This window comes from Phasianus colchicus, chromosome 3 (genome assembly GCF_987193195.1).
Source record: "Phasianus colchicus chromosome 3, bPhaCol1.hap1.1, whole genome shotgun sequence".
Lineage (NCBI taxonomy): Eukaryota > Metazoa > Chordata > Aves > Galliformes > Phasianidae > Phasianus > Phasianus colchicus.
In genome coordinates, this window is record NC_143438.1 from 3,894,289 (window position 1) to 3,915,452 (window position 21,164).

Genomic DNA, 21,164 nt, shown 5'->3' on the forward strand with positions numbered 1-21,164 from the left:
AAGTTTTTACAGTAAAAAAAAAAAAAAAAAAAACCAAAAAAACCAACTTTCTACTACAGTTTAACTGGTTATGGAGTTAAGGCAGTTGTTTCAGAACAAATCTGCAAGCTGATTCACAGCAAGAAATGGATCAGTTGCCAAAGATGAAACAGAACCACATCCAAAGCGTAAATATCAAATTACAGTGGAAAATTGGCAATAAAAGAAAAAGAAAAGAAAAAAAAAAAGGAATCATTCATCAGAAAATAGGAGAGAAATCTGCAGAAAAAGAAGTTGCAATATCTGTAGACAAGTAAAAGGACTAGATGCAGAGGAAAATAATTACAAGAAATGACTGATTGCCTTCGCTACAGTTTCCACAGCATAAGATCTGTACCTTCTGAAAAAAGAACCAGAAAAGTACTGCAATACCAGAGATAAAAATGCATGAAGTTCTCTAGTCCTATACAAATTTATAAATACATGAATATATATTATAATCCACACATATATCTCCATATATAACATCTCCACATATTATACAGATGCATATACGGAGATAATAAAAATATTATATACTGTATATAAATACTTCCATAAATAATTTGTGTGCTTTTATGTAGCACATAACTTGATCCTTATGTCTTTTGCAGGGAGCTGGGGGAAAGGTGGAATTTCACTACTTAGAGCTTAGATGAATGAATGAATAGTACAAGTAAAAAAATATAATCTGGTAAACATAAAAGCCAGAAAAAAGCTTTATTTATAATTTTATCATGATAAATTGAGCACTGCATCAAACAATACCTTGCATGAAATAATCACTTTATCAAGGAAGAGATTAGGAGAGGGAAGAAAAAGAATAGAGATGACAGGCTTTGAGTGCTGTAACTAAGATTAGTCCTCCAGACAGAAAATCTAGAAAGCCAGCACCAACCAGAAATTGCCTACCAGAAATAACACTTGCATAAAGTACTGGAAGAAAAAAGAAAGGAAAAATGTATACAGCTGAATTCTTGAAAATAAGCACACAAGGACAGTACATGAGAAGCTGAAAAAATATTAGCTCAAAACCTGTTGATTTTCAAAGTGAACAGCCATAAAAAAAAAATATCAGTGTTGATAGTCTGGCTTTGTATAGAAAGTTATTTTAAAAATGGAACTGTATTTTATTTATATTGCTTTCTTGATATAAATTATAATGATTATAAGAACCAAGAGTAGGAATAACATATAGAACAAATAGTTTTATTTCTTTCAGTAATTCATTAGGTGACCTTTGTAAGCTGAGATTCAGACGTTATACTTGTCTGCAAAGCAAATCAAGTCCACAACATAAAACACCCCCAAAACCAGCTTCTTCGCTAGCAGAAGAGAATAAAACGTCTTACTGTGCCCTTCTAATACAACAGCATTAACAATAATCGAGACCCCACCCATTACTGCTTTGCTCTTCAGCAGCAGAAGTACTTGAAAAGTAATCATCTTCCTCAAGATGTGTTACGTAAAATATATCTTATCTTTTCTAAATATTCTGTGGCACATTTGGAGAGGAGTTGGACTCAGTGATTCTTATGATTCCCTTCCAGCTTCAGATACTGCACAATTCCATGATATTTCTGTGAGGGAGGTGTTGCCTTTTTTCTCTATCCACAGACAGCTCTTCTGTTTTAGGGAGCAAACAGATTTCTGACTTGCATAAAAAGTCAGACCTTTACACCAGAACAAAAGTATATCTGTAATGAGTGTTTCCTGCTCACTGCGATGTGGAATTCTGCTTATCCCACGTTACTGATCTGCAAACACAAAAATTAGCAGCCTCTAGTAAAGTCTACCAGTTACAGGATGAAAAAAGCAATCATGTAAGGAAAAAGTCTTTAAGCCTTGGCTCTTCACTGAGAACAGCTGCTGTAATCAAATTTGAGTCTCCTGAAAGGAACCATTCCTCACTTAAAACATTCCTCACTTCAACTGAAGGAGTACTTCTTTCTTGTTAGTAAGCAGCTTTTCAATTCCATGAGATTGTTCTCCACTGTACAGCTTACTTTTGCAACATCACATTCATTTTTCATCCATTATCACCTTATCCTGTCATTAAACAAAATACAAGTATAGTAAGATATGGTCAAATAAGATTCCTCCTTTCTCTGCAAGTTTACTTGGAAGGTCACATAAAACTTCCTCGGAGAGATGGAGACCTTGTGACTGAGCTACTTTAACATACTTTACAGCACTTGTATGATTTAGCAGCAAGATGTTAAACACAAAAAAGATTAACATCACGAATTTTACTCCGAATATGTAAGTTAACATTATTTTTTTTTTCTGTTTATAAAAAACTTTTTATTTTGTAATTCACGTCTCACCTAATGGAATAGCTTCTTATGTATATTTTTTATCAACACTTATTTGCCATTTATGAACAACTACTCGAGAATCAGGACATTACTTTCCATATCTTCAAGAACATCTAGTAAGACTTCTAAAGATGCTGTTAGAAAAGATATTATGACATGATGCACGTGCATAATTACACTTTCCTACAGTACTATGAAAGTGTGTATTAGGGGATCTGAACTTACACTTTGAAAGAAAATATTTTATTCTGTAAAAACATTAAAAGGACAAACTTGCTGGACACATTATGTCACTCCTCAGTACATGAGATTTAAGGGATAATGTGCAATGCATGTCAGTCTCATTTCTTCTGGGTGGTCATAGAAAATATATGAAACAACAGCAAGTTCTTCTTTCTTTGGCATCATAGTGTTTTCTCACTTCAAATTTCTGACTTGATTTCTAGAATCACACACTATACACACACGGGCTTCAATACTCCTTTGTCTCTTTGTGTACAGATTTTCTCCTCTGTCACAATTAACATGGGCTCATTCAGAAGGTGGCGAATCAGTACAATAACAAACATAACAAAAAAGCAGTCTTGCTTACTAATATGATGTTCATTTGTTGATCAAATCAACATGATTTGATGTTTCTATTTAAATCTTCCCTGCATAATGAAAATTTTAGTATTAATCTGTTTTTAATAAAGTATGTTGGAACGCTTCATGTTTGAATATCACACCTGGCAGCTCTATTATAATCAAAAAGGGCAGCAGTAACCTATTTTATTATGCTGGCCTGTAACAACAGAGGCAGATGGTGGTGGTACAGTAGTAGAGGTTGTATCTTCCCACCAGTATTCCATAACATTTTGTTTCTGTGTTGCCCCCCTCCCTGGAGACTTCAATGGTGAGGCTGGATCAGATCCTGAGCAAGCTGATCAAGCTGTGGATGTCCCTGTTCATTTCAGGGGAGTTGGACTAGATGATGTTCTAAGGTCCCTTCCACGGTAAGGACTCTATGATTTTATGATTCTATGACAGATGGTACCAGAGGGACAGTCTGACAAAATAGTATATGGCTTAGAAGTGTATATGAAGCAAAGGTATGCCACTGAATTCATCCATGCAGGAAAAATGCACCCACTGACATTATAAATGTTCAACAAGCATTAATGAAAGACCAGTGAACACCGCCACAGTGAGGCAGTGGGCGATGCATTTCAGCAGTGGTGACAGTGACATAAAGGACAGGCCACTTTCTGGACAGCCATGCACATTTTTATGAGCACTCTTGTTCACTGCTGACAAAAATGGTGGTGACTGTTGAAAAACTGCTCTGTAGTTGAGAATTTGCTTTATCAAATAATGCTATTGTGCTATTGTCCATCAGTTCTAATTTATACACCTTCATTTCAGAGACACTTGTCAAGAAGTTCAGGTGGTCTTAAATTCCTGTTCCTCTTTCTTTCAGGTTAATATGCTTTTTTATTTAATGCTTACCAGCTGTCGTTTATTGTATAACACAAAAATAATCTTGCATTCGAATTTCTAATATTTGTCTTGCAATACTACAGATACTTTAAAAAACAGACCAGTGGTCTGCGAAGTAGAGGAATCACACAATCAGGAAAGTTTTATTTTGTTTTAAGCATAAATGGTTTATCTGGCAAAACTCAGACTAAAAAATGAGTTTTCTTTGACTGTCACCCAGAATTCTCATTATTAATAAAATCAGTATTGTTAAGACACTCCAGCAACAGTATACAAGTGACATTTAAATGCTATCAAGTGCAAGCACCAGGAAGCTTTTGCCGTGAACAACACAGCCTGACAGATGGAACAAAAATAAGCAGCAAGAGACACTAATTAAATCTCCAAGAACAATTTCCTTCTGTAGACATCATAGAATTCTCACAGAAATTAGATTAACTGGGCAGCAATAAAAACTATCTATAGAACCCATAAGCTCTCTGTTGAACTGTAATATACTTAAGTCCTTTACTTCAGAACACACTCTAAATCTTTCCCCTGCTCCCCAAAGAAAAGGTTTTTTCTTCTCTTAGTACAATTAATAATAAAGGATGCAAACTCCCTGTACGGCTGGTTGTGCTAGGAGAAAAACCACAAGCCCACACTTCAATGTCCAGCTGTCATACATAGTTACATCTTACAGAATTTCATTTATATGAAATGAAGTTGCTATTCTGCTTCCCTAAGATTTTTTTTCTAATTGCATCCAAAGCAAATATTTACGCTGACAATTTAAAACAATCTGAAGACTCCTCAAACTACCACAGAACCTGAGAATATCATCCTTCCTCTTATATTATTACAAATATGAGATTACTTCTATTCAAACAACTTTGAATAGGCTGCTTCTAGTATTTTTTTTTTAAACATCCCTAAGCTCAGATGTGCTTTGAGAACAGACAGAACAGGCTGCTGTTTAAGGGAGATAGTACAGACACAGAGCAAGCAGAAAACGAAGTGATCAGAATTTTTCTATATAGATACTGAACCCTGTTGCAGCACGTGGAAAAGATCCCACTGCAGGTGAACAGAGCTGAATGGCTGGGTAGCAGCTCTACTGAAAAGGCCCTAGGTGACAGTAAACTAAACTAGGGTCAGCAGTACGTTGGCAGCAAGGAAGGATAACCACCACCTCTGTTCTTCAGCCTAAGACTTGCATACAAAACAGTAAAAACGGTAACTGATAGCATGGCATTCTTAGCTATGAAAAACTTAAAACCGTTATTCCTTGAGTTACTAACATATGACCATACTTCAAACTGCAGCCTTCTCTTTTACCTGCCTACACTTTTCTCTCCATTCCCTCCCAGTGTGTAGGCCTATTTAAGACGTGGGCAGAAACTAACTGCTGAATAGTTACGTAGAAAAAGGAGGAGTGTTTCTGTCATAGACCAAACTTGTTCTGGTTTCAATTGTAAAACTCAAGAGACAGAACAAATATAATTGGTTCATGTTCTTAAGAGAGTCTAGAACTCTTTCCCAAAATGAATTTTCTGGTATTCTAGCATTCTGTATGCCCAGTTCCCACTACTTCTCTCATAACATTGCCTTATGATTTAATAGAAATCACCATCAGATCTCTTTTTTCAGTCCAAATGTTTTTCTTTCCTTAAAACACTACCCCTATTTGTACCATCTTTGTAATTCCTTTCCTCCAAATGTCTTCACCAAGAAAAAGGTGAAACTTTCTCACATAATGGATTCTCTGAACTCCAACTACAGTGGAATCAGTACACAAGGAACAGCTAAATAGGAGAAAATACTTTAACTTTTGCTTTAGCACATATTCTCAGAGGATTTACAGAAAATAAAAGCATTTCAAAGTAACGATCAGAACTTGTCGAAGTATTTATACCACAAGTGCAATTTTATGTGTCTGATCTCATATTTGAGCTGTTTTTCAAACTCCCAGATAGAAAACAAGAGACTACTGCATTAGCTTGCCAAAAGGGAAACATTTTAAAGTCCTCAAACATTTTACTGATGACTCTCCAAGCACACTTAAGTCTAATAGGAGTTCAGTTTGCTCAGAGGCTGAGGGACATAAAACTTTCTAAAACTGTTCCAGTAAAAGTTCCCTTGATAATTCTCACAGTGAACATACCAAAGTAACTTAGACCACACATTCACTTGATCTATTCAGAATAAACACCTGTTCTCAGTTTAAGATTTTTTTTTTTTAACAATTTTAATTCCAGCTTTATATTATTCTATAAAGCAAATTCTTCTCCCCTTTATCTTACTTTTTAAATATCACCAAAGATCATTCTAGAACTATTTGAAATGATTTTTTCTTTACTGAGACTGTGTATTTTTCTGTAAAAACTCTAGTTGGAATCTCCATTGGCTCTAAGCCTTACTTTAATACTGCAAGCTTTTTTCTACTAGAACAGTGTCAACCATTAAACTTGATAAAACTTTCACTCCTGATCTGATACTTGAATGTCATTTCAAATAAAATTATCAAGATCATGAATTTACACCATTTTTAGAGGGAAGCAGGGTACTGAAGTTTCACTTCACCTTCACAATTTCAAAAATCGTATTTGCTTTTTCTTAGAAAGCCAAATAAAAACACAGAAATTACTGGATGAAATCTGGACACCAAAAAGGAAGAGGTCTTTCATTTCCTTTATCCGAAGATTTTTCTGCTCCCCTCTATAACATCACTGAGGATCAAGCTGAAACTACACATTTAACAAGTAGGTATAAAGTTTAAATTTAGGTTCAGATGTCCTGGTCTTGCAAGAAGACCTTCAGAAGCAAGCATGACAATCAGTTTCAGCATCCTGCAGCTATACTGGAATATCTGATTATCTGGTGAACGGGTAATCTCAGTGATATTAACAGCTTATTTATTTACCTTTAAGTATCTTTTTAAGGTGGACTATTGCCTAGCTACACCAGTTCCCTGTCCCTTTTCACTTTGTGTCTACACAGGCACCCATGCCAGAACAGTATATGAGACTAGAAATAGAATTTAGATAAGCATCTCTATTAAATGTACAGCCACAACTTGAATAGTGGAAACCTGCAGATCAACGACTTGGAAACCTATGGATAGGAGTGTTATCATATGCTCGTGACCAATTTAATTTAACTGAAGGATCAAACCATCTGCTTTTACTGTATCTTACTGGTATTATCAGTAGATTGCATTAAACATAGTTCAATTTGTGTCCCTGAGTAATCTTCCAGTTTTTTTCCATGACTGTTAATCTTAAAACAAAAATCCTGCAGTGGAACAAAAGCCTGAGCTGCATGCTCTTAAGAACCACGCTTTAGCCTTCCTGACTTAAACCTTAGGCAAAATCTTAGAGGAAAGAGCTGGAGAGTAAACCCACAAGTAATACAGTCTTTGGAAAAATTCCACATTTTCTTTATGTATAAAGAAGCATTATCTAAATATGAAGAGATCAGAAAATCTAGAGAAATATCTGTTGATGCCAGAAGGGTAGGGAATGGAGCAACACTAATATACTCTTACCCCAGGCAATAGAAAGAACTGGTAAAAAACTAGAACTGACTACAACTGTTAAAGTAGTAGAGGTGGATACTTCAGGGATCTCAGCCTGCTGCAACCATGCACTAGTACAGCACCCATCTTATAAAGCTTTATAAGTAACTGGGGAAAAAGTCATCACATCTGTACACAATCTGCCATTAATGCAATAAAAAGCTTCATTTTACAGTTCTGCAAGTCTCTTCCATCACTCCAGCTATTAGCCAGGGCATAGCTCTGCCAGAAGCCATAATACTTTTCTTATTCCTAAGTATTTACTGAGAGACATGCAAAACTAGACTAGTGATCGTGACTTTTATTAATAAAAATGATCTAATTTACTAACAAAAGAATACTTGCATAAGGATTTTAAATACAATTTAAAAATGACATGAAGTTAGAAATCTTACCATATTATTAAAACAACACCTTGCAATTTGAGAGGACACAGTGCCTAAACTCTGAGTTATCTTTTTTGATGTATTTCACTGCCAAAGGGGATAGCCAGCAGCAAGATGCTAATGAACTCATGTGGGCAGCACAGTAATATTATCAATGAATCACCTCTGCCAAAAAAAGATTTGGGGTGTACTGGCGGATGGTAAGCCAGGAATGTGCCCTCACAGCCCAGAAAACCAACTGTATCATGGAATAAATCGAGAGAAGTGTGACCAGCTGGCCAAGGGAGGTGATCCTGTCAGTCTCTGTGCTGGTGAGGCTTCATCTGGAGTACTGCATCCAGATGTGGAGTCCTCAGTCTCAGCAGAAGAGACACAGACCTGCTGGAGGGCATCCAGAGGCGGGCCACAAAAGTGATCCAAGAGATGGGACACCTTCCTGCAGGACAGGTTGAAAGAGCTAGGGCTGCTCAGCCTAGAGAAGACAAGGCTCCATGGCGACCTGTTAGCAGCCTTTCAGTATCTGAAAGGAGGCTATTAAGAAAGGAGACAGACCCTTTAGCATGGTCTTTAGTAATAGGACAATGGGAAGCGATTTCCAGCTAAAAGAGGGGAGATTAACATTGCACATAAGGAAGAAGTTTTTTACAGTAAGGATGGTGAGGCACTGGAACAGGTTGTCTAGGTACGTGTTAGGTGCCACATCCCTGGGGACATTCACACACAGTCAGGCTGGATCAGGTTCTGAGCAACCTGATCTAGCTGTAGATGTCCTGTCATTGCAGGGGAGTTGGACTAGATCACCTCAGAAGGTCCCTTCCAACTCTAAGGATTCTATGATTCTGTAGTTCTCCTGAGCTCCAATCTTGTTTTTATTATGTTATAAAAAAGATGATCCCCAAAATATGTTCAAGTCCCTTCTTGACAGCACTTATGAAATTCCACCAAGAAACACAAAACAAACAAAAAAATCCATAGACAATTATCACATCTCTCTTACAGAGTTTATATCCACACGCATTCTGTAGAGGACAGTGCCCAGACTTAAAAAAGCAATGGGTTTCCTAGATAACAAAGACTAGGATTAAGTGCAATCTCTTCAGTGGATATCATGTTCCTTGACACAGAGGTCAATAATTTTAACTTAAGTTTAGCATAAGCATTACCAGACATCAGCTGGTAGTAATGAACATTTGGGAAAACTATTTTTGAACTGGCTTTGCTGGAAACTGAAGAGAAGATGGCAAAGCCAAGACAGTTTCAAAATGCTGAACTAGGCAACGTGACTGCAAAAGAGTCTGTATGATTAAAGTGTGAGCTTTTAAACAAAGTACTAAGCAACACAAGTACTGTACAAGTGCCCTGCATAGCCAGACCACTCATTCCATGAGTAATTTTGGAGATTAATAACAAAAAATACTTAAACAACAAAAAAAACCCGAACAACAGTACAAAGCAATACAAAGCACAACAAAAGATAATTCCAGGCACTAAAAAGTGTTTAGTTTCACAAGAGGCCAGCTCCATATGAAGCTGATGATTATCAGGTGGTTTTGAGATTATAGCTGTGTTGCAGTATGCCAGCTGTATCCAGCCCTCAATACCTCTGTGATGAAGCAAGTTTGATGCTGGAGCACTAAAATATCTGAGACAGGCAGCTGTCTGTGCTCATCACAAAAAGCAATATCATCATGCTTTCTATGAGGAGTGAGAAATAATATTGCCTACAGCTCAAGCCCTGGCAGAGAAAAAGTATGTAAGCTCACATACAAAAAAAAAAAAAACAGAACAACAGGGATCAACAATTACATTCTCCTCCTAAAATAAAAATTTAATACTGCTATAGTAGACAGTTTTAGCAGCATGGCTATTCTGGTAATTATTCATTCTGTGAGTGCGTCACAGCAGGGACTTTTTTACTGCATCAGTTAGGGGGCTCCAGTTCATCAGCTTTTTGTAATTATGTTAAAGTTGTACTTTAGAGTACAAATATTCCTGGTAATGCTGACCCAGTAGCTCCATATTTGCAGGTGCTAGACCATCACAGACAGAGCTGAGTGGCTGTACTCACTGCTCTCTGAAGATAGCAGCAGACAAGAGTTTAGACTCTACCAAAGTAAAAGAAAGCTATTTGGCCTCAAAGATGTATTAGAAATGAGCAACTTAAATTATATATATTTTCAATTTAAAACTAGGTCATCTTATGACAATCTATTGAGAACTGTGGACTAAACACTCATGGTAAAAACTGTTGCTCAATGCTGTATCTAGAAATAACCTGCTCTTTATGTCAAAGTGGACTTGCATTTTTATAACCCTAGAATTCCAAACTAATTACAACTCTAGATAATTACAGCAGACCAGCACTGTGCATGTTTCTAAAGATCTTTCAAAGCACTTAGAAAAAAAATCAGTATAGCATAATATATGCTTTCTGTTGAAATACAAATACTAGAGTATCTCGATAAAACAAAAATAGGTAGGAAAGAGTAGGTCAGGATTAGACCAAGACTTGTGCAGGCAAGTTTAAATATCATTCACAGAGAACAGCAGCTAGAATTCAAGTGTAAAAACACGCTAAGATGTGTGATGAGGCTGTAAGGCTGTATATACAGAAAGCTCGGAATTGTAAAACAATTTTCAATCTGTTCCCTAACATGGCTCAGACAGCTCGTTTTTAACTATGTCAAATTAGTGTTGACAGCCTAGATGTGTTTGATTTAGAACATGGAGGTAGATACATATGTCAAAATGAGGTTACTGAACTGCATTTAAAAACATTTTGTCCCATTTTCAGTGAACAAACAGATGAAAATGGCTTATGGTTTTCTTCATTAAGGCTAAGTGCAGAAAGTTGCACATATCTAACATACTATCAGTATTGCCCAGAAAAATCAAACATAGAAATGCTTTCTTCTGTATACAATATTCAAACTTCACTTTTTTCTTTTTAACACCCTGTAAACACATTCCACAGGTGTAGAATTTATAGATCTAGTTTCTAGTTCAGACAAACTAACATCAGAATAAAGCACTTACTATACAACAGGCATATTTTAGAAGTCAGCGAGATTAGTTATATATGCAAAAAACACAAAGAGGTTGGATTTGATCTTATTTGCAAGATAATTTTTAGCAGAAGTTCTAGAATGATATCATGTAAAAAAAACCCAACCACTTTTCTCAGTGCATCATGAGAAAATCCTCTAAAATCCCAACATCACTTGCGAAAATAATTATGAGAACAGTTGTAGAAGAAAGGAATTTGAGCAAACTGTTGATTACATCAGAAAAAAGTATGAAGACAACAGCAGAAACACCTTTATTGGGAAATAATTACCTTGAGTACTGTGTTCAGTTTTGGGTCCTTCACTACAAGAAGGACACCGAGGCCCTGGAGCGTGTCCAGAGAAGGGCAACAAAACTGGTGAGGGGTCTGGAGCACAAATCCTATGAGGAGCGGCTGAGGGAGCTGGGATTGTTTAGTCTGGAGAAGAGGAGGCTCAGGGGAGATCTCACTGCACTCTACAACTTCCTGAAGGGAGGTTGTGGTGAAGAGAGGTTTGGCCTCTTCTCCCAGGTGACAAACAGGACCCGGGGAAATGGCTGCAAGTTGTACCAGAGGAAGTTTAGGTTGGACATAAGGAAAAACTTTTCACTCAGAGAGTGGTCAGGCACTGGAATGGCTGCCCAGGGAGGTGGAGGGGTCACCATACCTGGCAGTGTTCAAGAGGTGTCTGGTTGAGGAGCTGCGAGATATGCTTTAGTGCTTGTGGTAATAATGGTGATAGGAAAATGGTTGAGCTACATGATCTTGTAGGTCCCTCCAACCTTGTGGTTCTATGATTCTATAAATCCAATTCATCACTGACTGATTGTCAATGGAATAAACAGGGAAATCCAGACAAAACCCTTACTATTCTATGTTTTATCTGATTCCTGAAAGAAGGCTAACTCTGAAGTAGGCATAGATGCTTCTTTAGTTGATGTCAATTCAGTACAGCCCATAAATAATTGCTGCTGTAGCATAAATATTTTAATTATCTAAGTTACCCGCTGAGTATAACAGAAGTGAATCAGCCTCAGTCATAATTTATCTATATTTTCTCCTAACAATGGCTCAATCAGTGAAGAATCTGAGTAATCCCATTCATTCTGCACAAGACTCTGTGTAACAGTCAACTTCTTCGTAAGTATCATCTAGCTTTTCCTCACAAATAGGTAGTTACAATTTTTAGCTACAAAACAAGTGTCATAGATAGTCTATCATCTGAATGTGACAACAGGTTCAAGAGTGTTTGTTTCTTCCCCCTCATGGTAACTAAAAAAATCAAAAATCAAAAAATGTGCAAGTACACCAGAAACAGTGAAACTGAGCTTAAATAATGTTTTTCTAGGCAACCTGAGTAGAGAAGCAGATGAGGTAAAAAAAATTGGTTATCTACTTGAGACAATAATAAAATAGGTAATAACTTATTACCCAAAATAGGAAGGAGGATTAAGTAAAATATAACATCAAAAGACAAAAAAGAAAATCCATTCCCTTACTTGAAGCTGCCACGTTTAGGGCAAATTGTGCCACTATGTTCTCTTAATAAACATAAAAACTATCAGACAGCTAATTTAATGCAATTAGTGGGAAAATGAAGGCTCTGCAGACAAATGCTTCACATGCTGATACTCAATTTAAATTTCACTAGCTTTTTCTACACTGCATTTTCAGTGTTATTTTAGTTACCTGACAGTCAGTCTCAATGCATCTGATCAGGATGATGTGCCTCCACCCTGACCATGACCAATACTGATTTTTTAATAATAAATATTACATCTTCTGCAATTGAAGAAAAAAATAATGATCTTATTGGAACTGCTTCCACTTCCAGGGGAAAATAAGTTACTTAAAGCAAAACAAAACGTAGAAACAAATTACTGACATCCAGCTTCCTTTAAATGTTTGACTTTCTCTTCCAGTGCAGTAAGCTCTTTCAATTCCACACTTATGATCCTTGCTGCTGAGCTGTTAAAAGTAGTACTGGGCAACTTTAGTCAGTTTTTGCTGCTAATCAGGCTGAATAAATTGCTTAAATGTTATTTAACTTTAATATTAGAAACAAGTGAATGTCAAAACCTTATGCAGGGGAAAGCAGTAAGAACACCTTCCATATTTTACAAGAGCTTTAGGCTATGTTCATTACAATACAAATCACTGTTTCTTGGTGCATCTGTCAGTCACCTCTCAACAGCAAGTTGTCTATGAACATAAATTGCAGCAGCAAACAGATTCCTAGCATCACAGACTTACTATTTCTCTACAGAAAACTAACCACAGAGCGAAGAAAAGTATGTTACAAGTTGAGTCTTACTGGTCTAAGCCAGTTGTAATTAAAGGGCTTCACACTAAAAATGAAGAGTTGATTGGATGAGAAAACTAGAGATTCTCCAGCTTCCATGCTACTTTGCATGAGAAACAGGTCAGAGCACCACAGCTAGGATGGATGATAGTGAAGGTCACAAAGGAAGGGTGATAAAAGGGCAACAAAGAAAAGCAAAGGGCTAGGTCTACAAAGGTTATATACCAGCATTATCTTACTACCTTACCTCCGTTTATTGCTCAAAATACTTTGGGAAATTTCTTCCCTGCTGGCTGTTACTGCTTTGTAAACTTCTGATAAAGAATAGCATATTTATCTTTGATACTTTTTCATATGTATCTTTCCACCTATAGTTTTTTATAGTTTTACTTTTTTCCTCCCCGAAGTGCAAGTAGTCCACATCTTTTAAAGCATACATTAAATAAAGGGCCAAGATGCTGTATGACAATCACTGACAACAGTAAGTATACACAATCATACGCTTTGAACTCCAAAACATGCTATAGTATTCAGGAGAAGATTGCTATCCCAATTTATTATCTGTATGATTTATCATACTACATTTTAAAATATCATATCTGTGGAAATTCAAGGAAGTGTTAATGTACAATGCAGTGCCCAAGCCAGCCCCATGCAGCTTCTATTTTGCACTAGGGAACACATCCATTGTATCACATTAGTATTTTTAAACTAATCAAGAGCTACCACTTACATAGATAATAACTATCCCTAAATGGAGCAAGAAAAAGACTGCCTCTAAATGCACTGCATAACGTAGTCACTCAGAATACAAAATTGATATTGAGGAATACAATTGTACCTACAACAACACTTAGAATAAAGTAGAGCAGATTCTACCAACTCTTACCCTTTCAAATGCACCTCAAATCAACAGAATCATACTGAGGCAAAAGAAGTTTGGTAAATCCCACTCAAGAAAAATCAACTGCTTATACCCACTGATTCACAGAACATATCTTTGCAATGTGGTCACTTTGCAGCTGCTAAATACACATCCTGACAGATGGTAGGAATCAGTACAGCTCTAAGTGAGAGATGAGAAAGCTGGAGCTCTGACTGGTATCAAATTGATTTTCTCTCTTCCTCCCAAGTCCCAGAGAGGGTTTTAAACCAGCAAAATATTTTACCTTACAAGGCAGATGGTGGCACTTGACAAGACACAGATGCTGCTTTCAAACACTGACAAAAAAGGGTAATAAATATAAAAGCATAATGATCATACAACTTGTAGATTACATGTACACAGAAGTTCTAGGACATTAGTAATCCCAGGCCGTCTTGGATGAAAAGTCCCTGTAAGATGCAATTAGAAATATTTCTACCATGAAGCTTTCCTTACTGAACTTTTCACCGGTGACATCCAGTTTGGATCTACCTAAGATGTTCCTCTTCTGACCTGCAAGTGTTGACAGTGACAGATTAAACATTCACAGCTGGCTGTTTTCTGCTGTCATCTCCAGTCTACCATAGATTTGTCATCAGCAGGCAGGAACACTGCAGTGACTTACAGAGAGTGACTGTAAGTGACAGTGCACTGCACAAACGGTGACTGTAAGTCATAAACTTTCACCTATCCTAGAAGAAAGATTACAGCTCTACAGAATCACACCAAATAGATGCAAGGAACAGTTCTGTACCTCCATGACAGGACATACATCTTTATTCTTTGGCAGAAAAGAGGTCTGCCAAGTCACTTCAACTGAATCATAGGACACAAGAAGCAGTGTCAGCTTGCAGCAGAGAAGGTTTAGATTTTACACTAGCAATTTTCTTCATTGAGTGGGCAGTTGAGCATTGGAACAACCATCTGCAACATTTACTCTTCAGTAGTCAATGAAAAGAATAGTGGGTATCTTCATCAGAAATGGCAACACTGGTTTTAAGGAAAAAAGCAACACACAGGAGCAGGTATTACAGGCAAGAGGTACTTCGAGCTATTTACTATAGATTGCAGTTAATCATTTGTAAGCCTCTTTAAACACAGTCTTGAATTCTTGCCCTTTAGTGAAACTGCAGTGTATCAGCATACCAAGTATGTACTAATATAAATACCATTTTTTACAAAGCAACTGTTTGCAAATTACATATCACATAGCTACTTATTTAGAAATAAATTTTTCTCTGGACTTATAAATAATTATGAGGCCTGCTCTGAAAGTAATGCCCCTAATTTTATTATGTTGCTCCATGACATCAGAGGTGGATGTTGGTGGGATGGCAGTAGAGGCTGAACCTCCTCGCAGATATTCCATTACATTTTGTTGCTGTGATGGCAGCGGAGGGGCTGAATTCCTCCATGTGGGAAAAAAAATTGCACTCACTGATATCTTCAACATTTGCAGAACATTTATGGAGACCAAACAGTGGATGGGAGCACAGTGAGGCAGTAGTTGGTGCACTTCAACAGGGCTGACAGCAGGTCACCTGCACTAGTGCAGACTTCTATGAGTGCAGCATGCAGGCTTTTGTTCATCGCTGGCAGCAATGCATAGTTAATGGCGATGACTATGTTGAAAAATAGTGTTTTGTATGTGAGAATTTACTCCATCAAAGAGTGTTATTTCACTCTCCGTATCTGTTGTAGTTTCCATGGAAATAAATAGGAGACATTACTTTTTGAACAACTTATGTACAAATAAACTAAATTATTCCATAGCAAAGAGGCAACAGCAGTGAGAGATAAAGCATTTGTGCATAGCTAGCACAAGAAAAGAAAGAGGGGAAAATTTTTTTTAATGCATGTATCAGCATTAACACGCTTTTTATTTCTCAAGTGTGGACCCTCTCAGTATGCACCATGATTAGATATTATCCCTTTGCATAGCAATCCTAGCACATTTTACTCTCTTGTTCTTGCACTTCCCTAATACTCAAGCAGCCTCCCATGCCAGGGGCAAAAGAAGTTACTGGTGGATATGGTCTTCCAGATCTCTGACAGCAAAGGTGCAGAAGACTGAGTGATTCTAAAACTACTGCCCAACAGATGGAATGCTACTTATTCCTACTTATTCCCTTTGATTTAATTGGCATCCAGAGTACAACCTGCACAAAAACACTAGAAGAACAAACAAACACGTAAAACCAAATTTTTGTGATACATGTCTGCCTGGGGAAATTCTTCCTTCTGTAATACAGTTTCAATAGGTTAAGGATAGAAAGTGATTTAATATACAAATAATTATAATTAAGCCCTATTTATTGGCTTCCATCTTGATATATCTGAGCAAATATGATATATCTGAACAAATATTTCTTGTGTAACTACATGCAAATTCTGTATTGCTTGGACCTGTGTGGCTTTTTCAGAGATTTTTTCAAAGTAAAAAAGCAAGATTTTTGTAAGAAATCAAACTAAAAGCAGTTATGTTACATGGTTTTTACATCCACAGTGACAGTATAAACCCCTGCATTCCCTACCTCATTTTATTGAAAAAAAATCCCAGTGATTACATTTAAAAGACTCCTTTTGACCTAGTAAAAATCCTCATCTGATTTTGCCAGGGAATTCAGGAGAAAAAAAAACTGAGGATGCAGTTACAAATACAGAGCAAGCTCTGAAGTTGTGCCCTCATGGCTCATTCCCAGTTTTTCCTATCCACAGCCTGTTGCTGGCATTAGTGCTCATGCTGTTGCAATGGCAGGTTATCTCAGGAAGCTGATAATGACAAAGATTAACCTTGAAAGTCATCTCTTCAGACCAGACCAGCTCCCAGAACTGGCTTACAGTATGGTCCTGTAATCAACGCTGGCTCAGGAGCAGGAACACAGTAACTGAGATTTGGCTTACACTACAGCAAAGCCACACAGAAAGGATCTGTTTTAATCCTTCCTAGACCACACATTATCCTCAACATACCATTTCTTAGCTCTAGCACTTGCTGTTTTAAAGCAAGCTACCAATGCTGTGACAGAAACGTATTCCCCTGCTCCCCCATGGTGGTTTGGCAAGCAGCTGATGGCACAGCCATTACATCACTGCAACAGCCAAAAATGGTACTAAAGCATCTTTATGGCAGGGAGCAGAAACATCACACTTCCGTGACATTATTACCAAAAAAAAATCTTATTTTTTAACAAATTTTGATACAGATTGGATGTCAACAAAGCCATCTGTGGAAAATAAATTAGTTACAGCATTATCAAAGTGAACTGAACACTAATAGGAAATTCCTACTAAGCATATTTTCATTTCAGTAGATGATGTTCTTGACAGCAGAATCTCTTGGTTTGTTCCATTCAATTTTTGGATTTTATAGACTATACACACATACTTCTCTTTTTCATAAGGGGTACTCCCATGACACCACGGAAATACATTTCATTACTTAAATTATATTTCTTCTTCATGATTACATTACCTTTAGCAGGATGAAGGTCATGATCTCAAGGCTACGTTAGTGTTCCCTGACCTTTCTAGTCAGCTTCCAGGAGATAACCTACAGACACTATCATGTTTAATTTAACCTTGTCATGATCTGTGCCCTCCTTCCATGTCAATGCTGATATTTGATTCCTGGTCAAAACACCCAGGGGAGGCAACTCAACAGGAACACACTGTCCCCAGCAAACAAACCCAAGATGTACACTCCCACCAAAGCCAAATGAAAAGTTTCTTCTGATTCAGTTGCTTGAGGATCAGAGAACTGTAAATGTTTCAATAAGGACAGAGTGGGAACATAAACTGGAAGAAGAGAAATCTTTTGGCAACATCTGTAATCTCAAATCACATTTCTGAACCAAAGCTAAGTCAGCTATGAAAACTACTGAAAACAAGGCCTCTTTTTTCTGAAGTTCATCCAGTCTAGTTTTCCAAATACGCAGTTCAAGTAAAAGCATAATTCAAAGAAATAAATCACCATAATTTAAGATGCAGAATACTTAGAAAAAAAACAATAATTTGGCAATTCCTTCCTGTAGCAACAGGAGAGCATAATCAATCATAAAACAGCACCACAATATTCTACCAAGATGCCTCAGAAGTATCTTTAAAAGCAAAATAAATACTTATTGAACTAATTATGAGAAACATGTACATTTCCTTTTGGATCAGTTAATATACTGCATACAACAGCTGTTCACAAGTACCTTCCAAAAGACACACCACACTATTCAAAGACTACCCAGAAACAATGAATTGCTGTAAGTATCAGTGAAACCACAGAAGAAAATAACGGATAGGTTTAGAGACTGGCTACCATGACAAAACAATATACTGTTTCTTGTGAAAGCCTTACATCTAATGGGCAACATACTTCAGAACAAAAGCCATAAGAAATGAGAAGCTGTTAACTTCAAGAGTTACTACACAGAGTTATAAAGCTCGCACTGATATGAAATTCAGAGCAGATCATAGTGGAAGAAAGTCACTGGACATGAGCCTGAATTTCAGCTTGAATCTAGAATCTAAGAACAGCACATCTCAAAGCTATGATATGCAGCAAACAAACTTTTTTTTCCTTAACAAAATGTGCAGCTTCCTCCTCATACTTTTGTTTTCTGAAAGTAACACTCAAGGCCCACTATGGCTGGAATCCCATAAACAACTTACTGCCAGAGATTGGTAAGTTACACATGCTTGAATCCACACCTTGTGACTGAGCTGGGCTCAGAAAGGAACATTCAAGATTGGATTTACTATATATAACTATATAACTATGCACAGTATAATGAATTCATGAAAACATAGCATGCAATGATAACATTCTCCCCCTGCTCTGTATCATTTAGTATTAGAAGAAGGTGATTCATTTGAAATAAGTACAAAGATAACTGCAAAATAAGCAGCTAGTAGAGGTCTACAATGAATTGCAAACAACGTATTTTGGTTTGAAAGAAGTACAATTATTTCTTTAACAGAAAGCTCCCATCATCGCCAGAACGACAAATTTTTAAACAGTGTTGAAATTACACATCTATGGATGAATGAGGCCCCATCCTCTCCCTTGGTGCTTTGACATTCTCTACAGCCTGGGCTCTTTATACCCACAGACCTGTCTTCTCCCATCCAGCCCCAATTTGGTCCAAATTATTTGAAGATGTACTTTAAAGTGACACCTAACAAAGCTTAACACACAAAAATATAACGTTTCTCATGACAAAGCTGTACTAAAACAAAGATCTGCTTTCATGGCCTGCTTACGTGCATGAAAATTCATTCCCTGAACTGGATTTTGCCTTGCAGAACAGAATTCCCATTTTAAACTGAACTGTACCTCTCTCTGCTACAGCTTTTATTTCAGGTTACTCTAGAAGCATACAAGGTCAGTTCACATACATGCATAATTTAACAGAAACTAAGAAGTTATGTATAACTAATAATCATCGTTAGAAATGTATCACATATCAGTTAGTTAAGCTCACCTCTTTATCCATACTCTCTAAATCCTCTTTACATAGGGTGTACAGGGGCATTGTCTCAGACATACTTGGCTGGCGTTTTCGCTTAGATGGACCAGGTTGCTCTTCATTTTCAGTCACTGGTAGGTCTTCTTCAAAGATCTGCTGCTGGTGTGGTTGAACAACTCTGAAAAATTTCAGGGGTCTCACATAAGAAAGGACTGCTTGATTTATAACTTGTCTAGAAATAAAATCCCATATACAGTTTATGACTGAATATGTATGACTTCATTTAAAAGGCTTTGATGTTCATCAACTCAATAGAAAGAAAGATCAAGTCTTTCAATAACACTGCTTTTATTTTCAGTCCTATAGCATAAGGTCTTATTTTGACACGATATTTACTCTCATCTTCCCATTTATTTCGTAAACATCAAACCTTTCCTGAAATTTAGAGCTTTATTAGCTGGAGATGTGTTGCCCTCAAAAGTACTTCAAGGTTGGTACTCAAAATTTGTCCTTCGTTTGACACACTCATCATTTATGAAACAACTCTTACATTCCTTTCTTATATTTCTCCTGATCCTACATTGTGTTTTCTTTAGTCTTAAACTATACTTTTCTAGTTCTCAACCTCTCAGACAAGAAATCTGCAAGTAGAGACCTCATTTCTGTGGCTTCAATCTTCAAATACTTCCCAGATGCTAAAACTACGTAAGATGCAAAACAGACCGTATTTTGTTTGAGTTTGTGTATTTAGATAAATCAGTACTTTCAACTTGAATAGTATTATCTCCTTAATTACTGTATTTAACCATATATACAGGTAGAAAAATGACAGAATGGATAAAACAATAACTTCATGGGAATTGCTATATAATGGCAATAAAATGCTTGACGATAATTAGAACAGCAGCAGACATCCATCTTTGAGTTAACTTTTCTCATCCATTACTACCTAGCTAATTAAGACTTGCAGAAGCTATAACTGCTATGCAGAACTTTTACCTACAGATATCGAGTTTATCACCACACTAACCTCCAGAAACACATCACAGCAGCTCAGCACAGCCCAGGGTCACATTCAAAAGATCTCACAGTCAGAAAGAGCTCCTGTGTCACAAATTCTTTACGCAAGCTAGAAGATTGTATGTGTGGAGAACAATTAGCACACAGTTTAAAAGGAGCCGTATATCTGAAATCTCAAGCTGTTTTGAGCTGTAGCCACCAGGTGAGACACCAGTATCAAGCTGTGCATGACAGAGATGGCAATTCAGAAAGCAGAGAACACAGTACCTGCTGGCAGGTTTCAATGCAGCATGGCTGCTTATTTTCAAGCTTGTGTTTTCATGCTCTAAAGCTGTTTCTTCAACAACAGCTCTATGCAAAAAAAAAAAAAAATTCACCCTATGACCAAATATGCCTTAAAATTATGTAAATTCAGATACATGAGATACAAAACCATTTCTCCTATCACAAATTTAACAGCTTCATGAGAATGCCATATAAATAAGACGACTTCCTTCTGCATCAGTATTTCATGAAGCCTGAAGCTGTTGATGATAGAGCTCCTTTTGAGGACTTGTATTTCCTAATAAGTATGCTTCCTTCCTGCCAATGCCCATGGACAGATACAGGACATGTGAATTCATATTTTAAACTGGGGAGAGGACAACACAAT

At 37.0% G+C, this 21,164-nt stretch overlaps 1 protein-coding gene across 4 annotated transcripts in view; it reads right to left on the reverse strand.

Moving 5' to 3' along the window:
* The window catches only part of CTDP1 (CTD phosphatase 1), a 97,896-nt gene that overhangs the window by 35,703 nt on the left and 41,029 nt on the right, over positions 1-21,164 (reverse strand). For 3 of the 4 annotated variants that reach the window (XM_031609842.2, XM_090136843.1, XM_090136844.1), the window contains exon 11: positions 19,508-19,670. In XM_031609842.2, coding sequence (XP_031465702.2) covers positions 19,508-19,670 — 163 coding nt within the window. Of the gene's footprint in view, positions 1-19,507; positions 19,671-19,735; positions 20,864-21,164 lie in introns of those variants that run through there. The other variant, XM_031609850.2, reaches the window with a different exon arrangement.